The 12,869-nt window shown below is 40.8% G+C and overlaps 1 protein-coding gene across 16 annotated transcripts in view; it reads left to right on the top strand.

Annotated features, from left to right (window-relative positions):
* CACNA2D3 (calcium voltage-gated channel auxiliary subunit alpha2delta 3) overlaps window positions 1–12,869 on the top strand; it is an 839,197-nt gene that overhangs the window by 300,403 nt on the left and 525,925 nt on the right. For all 16 annotated transcript variants that reach the window (XR_005582636.1, XR_005582637.1, XM_039480709.1 and 13 more), the window contains one exon: window positions 5,296–5,412. Coding sequence is in view for 14 of the 16 variants with exons in the window: in XM_039480700.1 (XP_039336634.1) it covers window positions 5,296–5,412 (117 nt within the window). In the remaining 2 variants the exon portion in view is untranslated. The remainder of the gene's footprint in view (window positions 1–5,295; window positions 5,413–12,869) is intronic.

The raw sequence follows: 12,869 nt of genomic DNA on the forward strand, positions 1-12,869 counted from the left end.
ACATGTAGTCAGGCTTAAGTGAGTATAGACCATTGTTTTCTGAAAATTTTAGTATGGCAAAAGAGAACCCTTCTTGCTATATGTTTCCTGAGCTTGTGCTTACTGTCCATCACTGGAATTTACTCTCAGTCTTGAAGATCTATCTGAATTCAAGTATTATCAGCTTTTTTTCATTGTTGCACTTTCTCTGGAGTCTCAATATGATGTTAAAAATACTTGTGGCACTCAGTCTTCCCTCAGACTAACTGCGCTAACACCAGTGGAGATGAACTGGTGTTACCAATGGTGGGAAATCTAAAAAAACAAACAAAACCCCCTTCTTAGTGTAGATAAGTCTTCAGAGAGTGATGAAATGGTTGCCTTGGGGCACAAAACAATCATACTATGTATTGTATTGTCCCCCAGCTTGCTTTTCTTTCAGACATCCATTACTCTTTTTGCACAAATGTTGACATTAGAAATGGAAAATTATTTTTATATGATTGCAAACAAAAATAAACGCTACAAAAAAAATTCACTTCAGCTGCGTTTATTTCCTTTTCATGTTTCTTTAGTATGAACACTTGTGCAGTTCACCTTCTCTAGCATGAATAGTCACAGAAAATGATATTTTGAGCTCATAAACTCAAATGTCTCAGAAACCAAATTCCAAGAAACCTGATTGTAAAGTGTTATGCTAATTGTTTTCATTCCCTAAGTCAGTCAATTTCATGTCACTTTTATGTGACTAGTGAAACTGATTAAAAATCTTCTATTTGGGATTTTGAATTTTGACCTGATTATAGAATAAGAGAAAAATCACCAAAAATAAAATAAATAATAAATTGAATAAAATAAATAGGATTAAGTTGAATAAATTCAAGAAAACCTTGTTTTGTTTGCAGCATTCCATAAGCAGAAATAGGCAAACACTTGTCAAATATTTTTGTAACAGATTAACTGTTTACTCATCTTTAGTATAAAACAAGATCAAACTTATTTGCAACTGGGACAAGTTACAATCTATACATTGTGACAGAGAGTCCTGTGGCACCTTATAGACTAACAGATGTATTGGAGCATAAGCTTTTGTGGGTGAATAGCCACTTCGTCAGACACATGTGGTGGAAATTTCCAGAGGCAGGTGTAAATATGCAGGCAAGAATCAGTCTAGAGATAACGAGGATAGTTCAATCAGGGAGGATGAGGCCCTCTTCTAGCAGTTGAGGTGTGAACACTAAGGGCTAGTCTACACTTACCAGCCGGGTCGACGCGGTGAGTTCGACTTCTCGGAGTTCGAACTATCGCGTCTAATGTGGACGCGATAGTTCGAACTCCAGAAGCGCCGCGGTCGACTCCGGTACTCCACCACTGCAAACGGCGGTGGCGGAGTCGACCTTGGAGCCGCGGACTTCGATTCTGCTGCGTCTGGATGGGTGAGTAGTTCGAACTAGGGTACTTCGAATTCAGCTACGCTATTGACGTAGCTGAATTTGCGTACCCTAGTTCGACCCCGCTTCTTAGTGTGGACCAGCCCTAAGGGAGGAGAAACTGCTTTTGTAGTTGGCTAGCCATTCACAGTCTTTGTTTAATCCTGAGCTGATGGTGTCAAATTTGCAAATGAACTGAAGTTCAGTAGTTTCTCTTTGGAGTCTGGTCCTGAAGTTTTTTTGCTGCAGGATGGCTACCTTTAAATCTGCTTTTGTGTGTCCAGGGAGGTTGAAGTGTTCTCCTACAGGTTTTTGTATATTGCCATTCCTAATATCTGATTTGTGTCCATTTATCCTTTTACGTAGGGATTGTCCAGTTTGGCCGATGTACATAGCAGAGGGGCATTGCTGGCACATGATGGCATATATAACATTGGTGGACATGCAGGTGAATGAACCGGTGATGTTGTGGCTGATCTGGTTAGGTCCTGTGATGGTGTCACTGATGTAAATATGCGGGCAGAGTTGGCATCGGGTTTGTCGCATGGATTGGATCCTGAGTTAGAATTACTCTGGTGTGGTGTGTGGTTGCTGGTGAGAATATGCTTAAGGTTGGCGGGTTGTCTGTGGGTCAGGACTGGCCTGTGATACCCGCACAAGGAAATAAGGAAACAAATCAACAGAGCCAGACATGTACCCAGAAGTCTCCTGCTGCAAGACAAGCCCAAGAAAGAAACAAACAGAACTCCACTGGCCATCACCTACAGTCCTCAGCTAAAACCTCTCCAACGCATCATCAGTGATCTACAACCCATCCTGGACAGCGATCCCTCACTTTCACAGGCCTTGGGAGGCAGGCCAGTCCTTGCCCAGAGACAACCCACCAAGAGAAACTGCTGAACTTCAGTTCATTTGCAAATTTGACACCATCAGCTCAGGATTAAACAAAGACTGTGAATGGCTAGCCAACTACAAAAGCAGTTTCTCCTCCTTTGGTGTTCACACCTCAGCTGCTAGAAGAGGGCCTCATCCTCCCTGTTTGAACTAACCTTATTATCTCTAGACTGATTCTTGCCTGCATATTATACCTTCCTCTGGAAATTTCCACCACATGTGTCTGACGAAGTGGCTATTCACCCACTAAAGTTTATGCTCCAATACATCTGTTAGTTTATAAGGTACCACAGGACTCCGAGGTAGCCACACTACCCAGAGGTAGCCATGTTAGTCTGGACCTGTAAAAAGCGGCAAAGAGTCCTGTGGCACCTTATAGACTAACAGAAGTATTGGAGCATAAGCTTTCATGGGTAAATACCCACTTCGTCAGACGCATGTGGTGGAAATTTCCAGAGGCAGGTATAAATAGACTGATTCTTGCCTGCATATTTATACCTGCCTCTGGAAATTTCTATAGTCTATTAGTCTGTAGTCTGTTAGTCTATAAGGTGCCACAGGACTCTTCGTCGTCATTATTTGTTTTAGTTTGTTTCTTTTCCATTAGGTTACTATGGAAATATTTAGAATTCTGTAGCATACAGTAGCTCAGTATGCCTCTGCCAGCCTGATCCAGATAAAAGAGGGCTTCTCTGGTGCTGCCCAGGGTATAAATACCTGCCATTCTCTTAGTCAGCAGGCAGGGTAGTGCTCCCTGCCCTCCTCCCAGCTCTTTCCTGCTCCCTGTAAACTTTTCCCCTGTACTATGACTGTAGGGTGGAATCCTTAAAAGGGCAACAACCTTTTGCTTCCTGCCAGCTGGACAAGGATGCCATGTTGAGCTGTGGTGAGTGCATTGTCTTTAAGAAGATACTCTATCTTAGACGATTGTGTCATCTTATGATGCAGTAACTGGGAAGTACAATACTGAAAATATGTAAACATCTGGTTATGTCCTTGATTCAGTAAAGCACTTAAGCATATATTTAAGTCAGTGGGACTTAAGCACTCACTTAACAGCTTTTCTGAATCAGGGCTGCAAGAAGCATGTGCCATGTCTATTGTACATTTTATGGCTTGGTGGTCAAAATTGAGCTGCAATGCTTAGCTTTCAGTCACATGATAGTACGTCTATTTCCTGAACCAGTGAGCATAACTCTTACAATGAGATTTCCTGGAAGAATCTGCTTACTGTGAGTGGGCATGTGACTGTCAAATAGGACTATTCATATGACTAAAGTTGTGCACATGCTTAAGTGTTTGCAAGATCAGAGCATTAATTTGCTAATTTTGAAAAGTCTTAACTTTTGCTGGCAGTGCCTGAGCTTAAGAATGGTGCGTGGAGCTTGTAGAGATTTAAAAAAAAACTAATATGTAGTGGAACATAACCACAAGCCAAATCATAGATTATTAGGGTTGAGGTCCATAGATTGGAAGGGACCTCAAGAGATCATCTAGTCCAACCCTCTGCTCAAAGCAGGACCAATCCCCAAATAGCCCCTTCAAGGATTGAACTCAGAACCCTGGGTTTAGCAGGCTAATGCTCAAACCATTGAGATATCCCTCCCCCCAATGATATTGCCTTTCTTGACTTTGAATGTGAGCTCCTCAGATCAGGGATTTTGATTCATATTTGTCTCTATAATATGATCTAGCATTAAAAAATAATATATTCAACAGTAAGTGTTCATATATTTCTCATATATAAACACATTTCTCATTAGTGTTTATTTTTAAAGTGTCCCACCATGATGCTCGCATGTCTTTGATAAGTAGTTGTGTATCTTATTACTGTAACTCCTATGCATCCTCCTAGTATCTTAAATGAACTTTGATGGTAAACTCCTCAGAGCAGGAACCTCACATTACTTATCTGTTCGTGGAGGCACCTAATAATAATAATAATTAATTCATATGCTTGCTTCTGTTCCTGATGAAGCTATGGAACTGGAATAGAATAATTCTATAGAATAATTAAATATAATTAATAATATGAAAAGGATATATCATGATATTAAATTTGATGGGTTCATCCCTAATTACATACTATCGTATTCTTCTTGCCATAATGGGAGTTTTGCCAATTACTTCGTTCATAGCCAGCAAGAGTAAACCCTTAGAGAGAGGGAGTCAGATTACAAAACTATAGCCTGATTATGAAAACCTTTATGGCTGAGTGTATTGACTATTATGGGATTAATGGTGGGAGGGGAATACACTACCATCTTCAGGACTGATCCCAAATAAAATGCAGTTGTTTTATTATTATTGTAAACACCAATACAGAAATAAAATTCAAAATGTTGGCATCAGAAAAGAATAAAAGGAGGCCAGAAATGAATGGCTGACATGCTTTTGGGATGTATTTGTCTCTCCATTCCTGTCTAATTCTTATTCATGCTACCAAACGTTACTTGTGCAAACACATGCATTGAAGAGAGAAGAGACCACAAAGTAGGATTTGTCCTCATTTGTTCCTGTGAAAGGACACTTTGCTGTTTAGGGGTAGCCTTATGCATGTATATAAAGTTAAGCACATGCTTACGTGGTTTTCTAAATCAGGACCTAAGAAGAGCTAGATTATTCAAGTTCTGTTTAATGTTAGTTGAAGGAGGCTAGCTCTGGGGACCTAAAACTAGAGGGGACTAGGGACATATCACTAGTTTAAAATAAGGTCTTTTTGTTTATACCATTTGCTGTTATGTATGTTTGAGCAGTTTTGGTTCCTTTTCCCACAGTGGAAAGGATGAATACATTTTATTCTGTTTTTCACCATTGGCGTTCTGGATCTAACAGATCCATCTTAGTAAAAGTGTTTTTGCATTAACTAGCCCTCCAGTACCCAACTGAATACCAAGGAAATGTACAAAAGCCAGAAAAAATGGAGTGTGCATCGAGTTACAAGTTGTCAGAATTTCAAGTAACTTCCTTTTACAATTCTACTTTCTTGCAGAAATACAAAGAATATGAGAAGGATGTTTCAGTAGAAGAAATTGATGGCCTTCAGCTTGTGAAAAAGCTAGCAAAAAGTATGGAAGAAATGTTTCATAAAAAGTCTGAAGCTGTACGGGTAAGTAGCAGATAATTTTGCTTTAATATTTTGTGCAGTTGTACAAAATGTGCCAGTAACTTAGAATGTTGTATCCATGGTAATTGAAGGTGATGGTGTAAAAAGTGTCGAAAGACTTCGGAAGTCTTTTTAAGGTCCAGTCTCAGAAGTAGAGTTATCTACCATCAGTTAGATAAATTTGGCAGTGCATTTACCTATGATAATCATGGAAAAGCTTTGCATATGTGGCAAGCTTTGAAGTACCAGTTTATTACAAATATTCTTAGTGTCATATTTGCTGATAAAATAATGGTATACCTATATCTGTATATTAACAAAACCAAACCAAAGCAGAATTAATTGCAGTACCCTGTTAACAATAATATTTGAAGGGATCTGCCTAGTCTAATCTCCCTTGATTGAACAATCTGATTCCCCTCCCCCCCCATCTGTGGTAAATGTGTAACACAGGCTGGCAAATGTGTCTACTGTACATAATTTTCTGCTTGTCTCATATTGCTGAAACTCCTTTCCACTGCAATGTTTATAAAGGGTGGAGTGGCAATTTGTGTTTTCAGAGTCATATATGCTGATTTTAGTGACAAAAATAAATGTTTTAACCACTTTTGATTCCGGTTAGCTTTGCACAACCCACACAGCTGAGAGAGTGAGCTGTATTCTGTTTCTTCTTGGGTATCGTCAACAATTGTTAACTTCCATTCATTTATACATGTGCAAAATGCCAGCCACCTGCATACATGGGTAGGGGAAATTGATGGGGCCGGCGGTGAAAGGAGGTCAGTCCCAGAGGCAAGGGACAGAGACCCTCAGCAAGGGACAAAAGGTAGCTCCTCCTCTGGGAGTCTGTGGCGTTCATTGGCTGGCTGGAGGAGAGGGATGCCGATTGGCCAGCATTTCCCAGCTCCCAGGATTTAGCCTAGTGCACGGGCCATGCGGAACCTCTTTTGGCTCTGTTCCAGCAGGATTACTCACCCGCTTGCAGCAGCAATCCTCGTCATCCTCAGGATGTAAAAGAAGATGGGTGAAAGTGAATAGACAGGTCACCAAGATATTCCTGGACATAGGGGGTCCAGTGGTACAGCACAGGAGCATCTGTTACAATTGGCCAGAGGTTTTCCAAGGTGATTGTGTACATTTGTTTAATGGAGGTTCTGACATAGGGGGTACACTCAGCGGTTCTCAAACTGTGGGTCAGGACCCCATTTTAATGGGGTTACCGGGGCTAGCGTGAGACTTGCTGGAGCCCAGGGCTGAAGCTGAAGCCTGGGGGCAGCCAGGCTCAAGTACTGCCTTCCCGCCGGAGGTCATGTAGTAATTTTTGTTTTCAGAAGGGGGTCATGGTGCAATGAAGTTTGAGAACGGTTATGAGGGTCTGTATTGGGCAGGCATTGATACGGGAGGTGTGCGGTGTGGTTGGGTGTGTGTGTGGGGGGTGACAAAGATAGTCACTGGTGCCCCCTGTGGCTAGTTTCCTGTGCAGTTAAGAGAGGTAAAAGACCTGGAATTTTGGTGATGGGCCTTGGGCTCAGGTGATAGGGTGAGACCTTGTGGCCCTCTCAGGCTAAGATCCTCAGGGACAGAGGGTGCTAGGACTCAGAGAGAGCTGAGTCATGCGGGTAAGCTGAGGAGTCACTACCCCACATTACGGGTAAGGTGCCCCGCACTGGAACCAATTAAATGGCTAGTATAGGAGAGTATCGGTGGTGGGTGGGTAGCTCCCCTCCCTTGTGATAAAATTTAATTAAAGTTGTGGTCTGCCACCAAATTCTATGCATTTTGTCCTCATTTTGCTGCTGTGTCCACATCAGTGCACTGAAGGTCCTGCGATTCCAGAAATGTCACTGAAAGCAGCAGTTGAAGACACTGGGGTTTCACTGGTCTGACTGAAGGCAAAATTTGACCTGTAGAACTGTTTTTCTTGTGCATGATCAGAAAAAGTAAAGAATTCTGCAAGACGTCCAGATTCAAGGTTGAGTTTTCTGGGTTGACTGTAAAATAAAATGCCTTTTAACCTATAAACTGAGCACATTTGACAGGGAGGCTCTCAGAGATAATATACATGATACTCCACAATGCTATTTTTACTGCCCCTTTTTAGAGCAGAACCTGCACTTGAACATCTTCTGCAGGGAGTTGCACAATATTGACTGTGAAGGGATCAGTTTCCTTATTTCCTAGCAGAAGGAGTACTGCTTTGAGATCAGGAAATGTGGAAAAAAGCATCGAGAGCCCCACTAAAGCACTTCAGTGCAGCACTGACATTTGTAGCTAACAGTGAGTCGCAAACTACAGGTAATGAAAGACAATGTCTATTTACAGGAATGGGGAATCAGTAGGAAAGAGCAGTTGATGTCTCAGTCACAGCACTGCAGTGGATGATCTCTAATTTGAATTTGCGTGGTGTTTAGAAATGTTTTGGCTCCTTTTATAGACACGGTCTTGATATCTAAGAAATAATGTTTTATGTGGACCAAAATGCATTGCTCTGAGTAACGGTCCGCCAGAATTCTATGAAATTAAAGCATGAATACAGTATGGTGAGAAGAGGCTTTGGTGCAATAAAAAGTGTCTAGAACCCAGAGTTCCCAATACACATATGTCTTGTTTCCTTAATCTTTAAGAAAAAAAAAGTTTGCACTTCCTAATTTGGTTTTGGTTTTATTATTATTGAAAATCTGCTTAGTTCTGATTGCAAGATAATAGCTTTACCGAAACAGTTACATAGCATGTAGCCAGCTTGGATATTTTGAGGTGACAGAGGGATGAATAAGATGCTTATTCCTGCTGAGGCTTAGTGAGTGAGTGCAATGTTTTTTGAAGTTATAATAATACATTTATAATGTGAAGGATGGCAGTTTGCCATTTACACTTCTTGAAAAGCTCTGAAATCCTGTGGTGCAATGCTCGTTCTACACAACTTATATCTTGTGCAGCAAATCTACAGTTAGCTCATCTTCTGTATGCTTCCACTTGAGACAAAAAGCATGCTGCATTTAACTGACCCTCGAATAATGTTTTTTAATGTAAATATTGCAGGATTCTGATATTTATTTAGATCAGGGGTAGGCAACCTATGGCATGCGTGCCAAAGGCGGCACACGAGCTGATTTTCAGTGGCACTCACGCTGCCTGGGTCTTGGCCACCGGTCCAGGGGGCTCTGCATTTTAAGTTAATTTTAAATGAAGCTTCTTAAACATTTTAAAAACCTTATTTACTTTACATACAACAATAGTTTAGGTATATATGATAGACTTATAGAAAGAGACCTTCTAAAAACATTAACATATATTACTGGCACGCGAAACCTTAAATTAGAGTAAATAAATGAAGACTTGGCACACCACCTCTGAAAGGTAGCCGACCCCTGATTTAGATTAATAAGAAACCGGTACAAGAAGAACCTATGCCAAAGATCAATGCTCATTCCAAAACCTAAATTTCAAAATTGCAACCAAAATATTAACTTCTAGAGCTCAGACACTCATAAGCCAGTAAACCCCAATATAATGGAAACACTGCAGAATTCCCCCCATCCAACATAATTGGGGCATCCATCAACAGGGTTCAAAATCCAAATATTCATACAATGTTGCTGCTCTAATGGTACCACAATTTGATACAGTCCTAATTACTAATTGAATTAACTGCAAGTAGTCATCTCTGCCAAAAATCTACATTTTGATTGAAATAGTATTTCAACTGACTGACACATAATAATTATTTCAAACAGCATATTTTCAGCATTCAGCAGAAACAGTGATCGAAAGCAGTCGTCATTCAGAAAATCCTAGGAATGTAGACTGTTTAATCTGTGCAAAATAGGTCCTGATAAAACTTGAAAATACAGAAATAGAGTAATGTAAAGTCCTTCAGATTTTTTTTAAACGCATCAACTTGTTCTCAGCTACTAATCAGTGTTGAACATTTTTCCTCCTTTTATATTCTGGCTTGATTTTATCTTTCTTTCTCATCACTTTTCATAGTGATTAGTTGATTCAGTGTGATTTTTATCATACTCATCCACTACTTGAATTACTCTTCAGTATGCAATTATCCTATCACAGAAAAGTCCTATTTTCATGCTGTCAGATGTGTAAAGTAAATGGGAAACCAAAAGTTCTAAACCTTTTGTCATCTACTTGGTGAGGTATGTTTTTATAGGTAACTTTCTTTATTATGCTGAAAATTTACAAATAATTCTAGATCTAGTTAACATTAATGTGTGGTTGCAGTAGTTAAGGTTTTCTCATTAACTAATATATCCCGGATGATTAATGCAATAGTTGGTAGTTGGGTTAAGATTTAGTAATTTTGTTGTAAAAATTGTTGTGCAGTGCTTAAGTTGAAGTGAAACTAAGTGGGACTGATACAATACTGCTCATTTTTAATTGTCTTTATAATTAGGGTGACCACATAGCAAGTGTAAAAAAATAAGGACTGGGGTGGGGGGTAATAGGTTCCTATATAAGAAAAAGCCCCCAAAATCAGGACTCTCCCTATAAAATTAGACCATCTGGTCACCCTAATACCAGAGGGGTAGCCGTGTTAGTCTGGATCTGTAAAAGCAGCAAAGAGTCCTGTGGCACCTTATAGACTAACAGACGTTTTGGAGTATGAGCTTTCATGGGTGAATACCCACTTCGTCGGATGCATGTCATTTATATTTATAATAGTGAAAACACATTCTAGTGCAGTGGTTCTCAGCCTTTCCAGACTGCTGTATCCCTTTCAGGAGTCTGATTTGTCTTGCATACCCCTAAGTTTCAAAAGCTACTTGCTACTTAAAAGCTACTTGCTTACAAAATCAGACATCAAAATACAAAAGTACAAAATACAAAAGAGCACACTATTACTGAAAAATGGCTTCCTTTCTCATTTTTACCATATAATTATAAAATAAATCCATTGTAATATAAATATTGTACTTACATTTCAGTGTATAGTATATAAAGCAGTATAAACAAATCCTTGTCTGTATGAAATTTTAGTTTGTACTGTAAAAAAATAAGGACAGGGGTTGGGGGAGGAGGGGTAATAGGTTCCTATATAAGAAAAAGCCTCCAAAATCAATACTGACTTCAGTAGTGTTTTATCTATAGCCTATTGTAAAACTAGGCAAATATCTAGATGAGTTGACATACCCCCTGGAAGACCTCTGCATATCCCTAGGGGCATGGGAACCCCTTGCTGAGAACCACTGTTCTAGTGTATCTCAAAGTCATCTACAGTCAGGCTGGGAAAAATCTTACTGCCTATACAAATGGGACAAATATATTGGGCAATTCAATAAAGGTTTAATTTTCCAGTCAAGCCAGTGTATGTTGTGTAGTAACTTCTAGAGTCTTGCAAATTTTACTCCTGGGGGAATTCTGCGCCAAAAAAATAAAAATTATGCGCACAATATTTTAAAATTATGCATATTATATTTGTCAAAATAACATATTATCACACCAGTTTCAATTATTTTGGTAATTCATTTCAAAATACCTATAAGCAACTATGTCTGTAACAATACAGACACAAAAATATTCCTCTAGGAGTAGAGACTTAAAGAAACTCTTCCGACAGCCCAGTTCCTGTTTCTATGCCCTCTCCCCTCCCAAGAGCCCATCAGGACAACCATACACCCACACCCCCTACCCATCCTGAGCCCAGCTGTGGGGTGCCCCCACAGCCCAGACACTTGCACCCTGTACCCTTCAGAGCACAGGGATCCAGATGGAGAAAAGAGCCTGATGCTGAGTCCAAGACTTGTATGGAGTTTCCTGCACGCCGCCTCCTTCCTGGGCATGCCGGGAACTGCAGCTGTTGGGAACCCTCCAGCTCCCTCCTCTTCCCCAGGGCAGTGTCTTCTATTTGCAAGCTGGGCTCTGCAGGGACGCCCGGGGTGGGAGTGGGGAGGGGAGAAGTGGGGCAATTTGCTCCAGGCCCTGCAGGGGCACCCATGAGAATATAGTATTCTATAGTATTGCAACTTTTTTTTTATGGAAGGGGCCCCCAAAATTGCTTTGCCCCAGGCCCCCTGAATCCTCTGGGTGGCCCTGGGGCTTTGCTTGGTTTAGCGCCCCCTAATGGTAGCCAGCAGCTATGTAGTCCATTTCTGTGGCGAGGTGATGGGGGGAGATAATTCTGCACATAACATTAATTTCTGCACAAATTCTGCATTGTGGCACAGAATTCCCCCTGGAGTAAAATTTAGCAGTAACTGCGGCTGCAGGACACAGTTTAATTCAATTGTAAGAGAGAGAATATGGGTAGCAAGCTGTAAACTGGCAGCAATGCAAAGGGAAACAGCAAGTGCCTCAGCTGCAAGCCCCTTTGATGGTCAAACCAGCCCACTTCCTCCCAGGAGTCCCACTCTTGCAATCTTAGGTTTCCTTTAGGTGATCTTGTATTGATTTATCAAGTTATGGTAAAATTGCAGCTAGTTGGCCAAATTTAATGTTTGTCAGAAGTCCCCAAACTGTGGGGCGTGCCCCTGTAGGGGGTCATGGAGGAACATTTGGAGGGGTGTGTCTGGGGTCTAGGCAAGCCTGCACAGGGGGTGGGAAGGGAGCGCCACCTAGCTGCCGGCCCCGCAGCTGAGGCTCTGTCCCTGGTCCCGCCCCCAGCTGTGGCCCCAGACTTAGCCCCCTCCTGGAGCTGTGACCAGCACATTCCTGTGACCCATGTCGATTTCTGCAGCTCCCATTGGCCAGGAATGGCGAACTGCAGCCACTGGGAGCTGCGGGCGGCCAGGTCTGCGGGTAGTCAGTGTAAACAAACTGTCTTGCAGCCTGCCAGCGGATTACCCTGATGGGCCGCAGGCTGCCCACCACTATTATGGGTAGTAGAAAATAAACAAACAAACCAAAGAGGATACAGAGAGTTTGTGAAGGGTAGTAAAGTCAACTTTATTATTAGGGAACATTCCATCAGCTTTTACTAAAACTTGGGATACATCATTAAATAGCTTTTTAGTATTAAACTTCCACTGTAAGTAAACAGAATCCTATCAAAATGATTCTTGCTTTACATTTATAAGATGAGAAATCAAATATTGAGGAATGTTTTGCTTTAAAATAAATATCCTTGACTAGGAAAAAATGTGTGAAATAAAACAATTTTTATTAAGTTTTTTTCGTTGTATAGCTACGTGGTGTTCATTGCAGAACTGATTCCCATTACAGTTGTACTGTGAAAAGTAATTGCTGTTGTACAGTAATTCAATTTTTGTGCATTCACGCATCAGTAAACCAGTCGGGTTTATCTAGAGAAACCTGGGACTTTAACGCTTTCTATCACAAAATTTCACATGCATAGACACATTTTCCAAGGAGCAAAATATCAGCATTTGCATTTAATAAACATTTACAATAGAGTATGGATTTTTCCACAGATGATTTTTACATCAATCTTTGAAACTGCTAAGAGATACTATTAGGATGATTTTTTTTATATGCACATAGCATATGAG

This window comes from Mauremys reevesii, linkage group 7 (assembly GCF_016161935.1).
Source record: "Mauremys reevesii isolate NIE-2019 linkage group 7, ASM1616193v1, whole genome shotgun sequence".
Lineage (NCBI taxonomy): Eukaryota > Metazoa > Chordata > Testudines > Geoemydidae > Mauremys > Mauremys reevesii.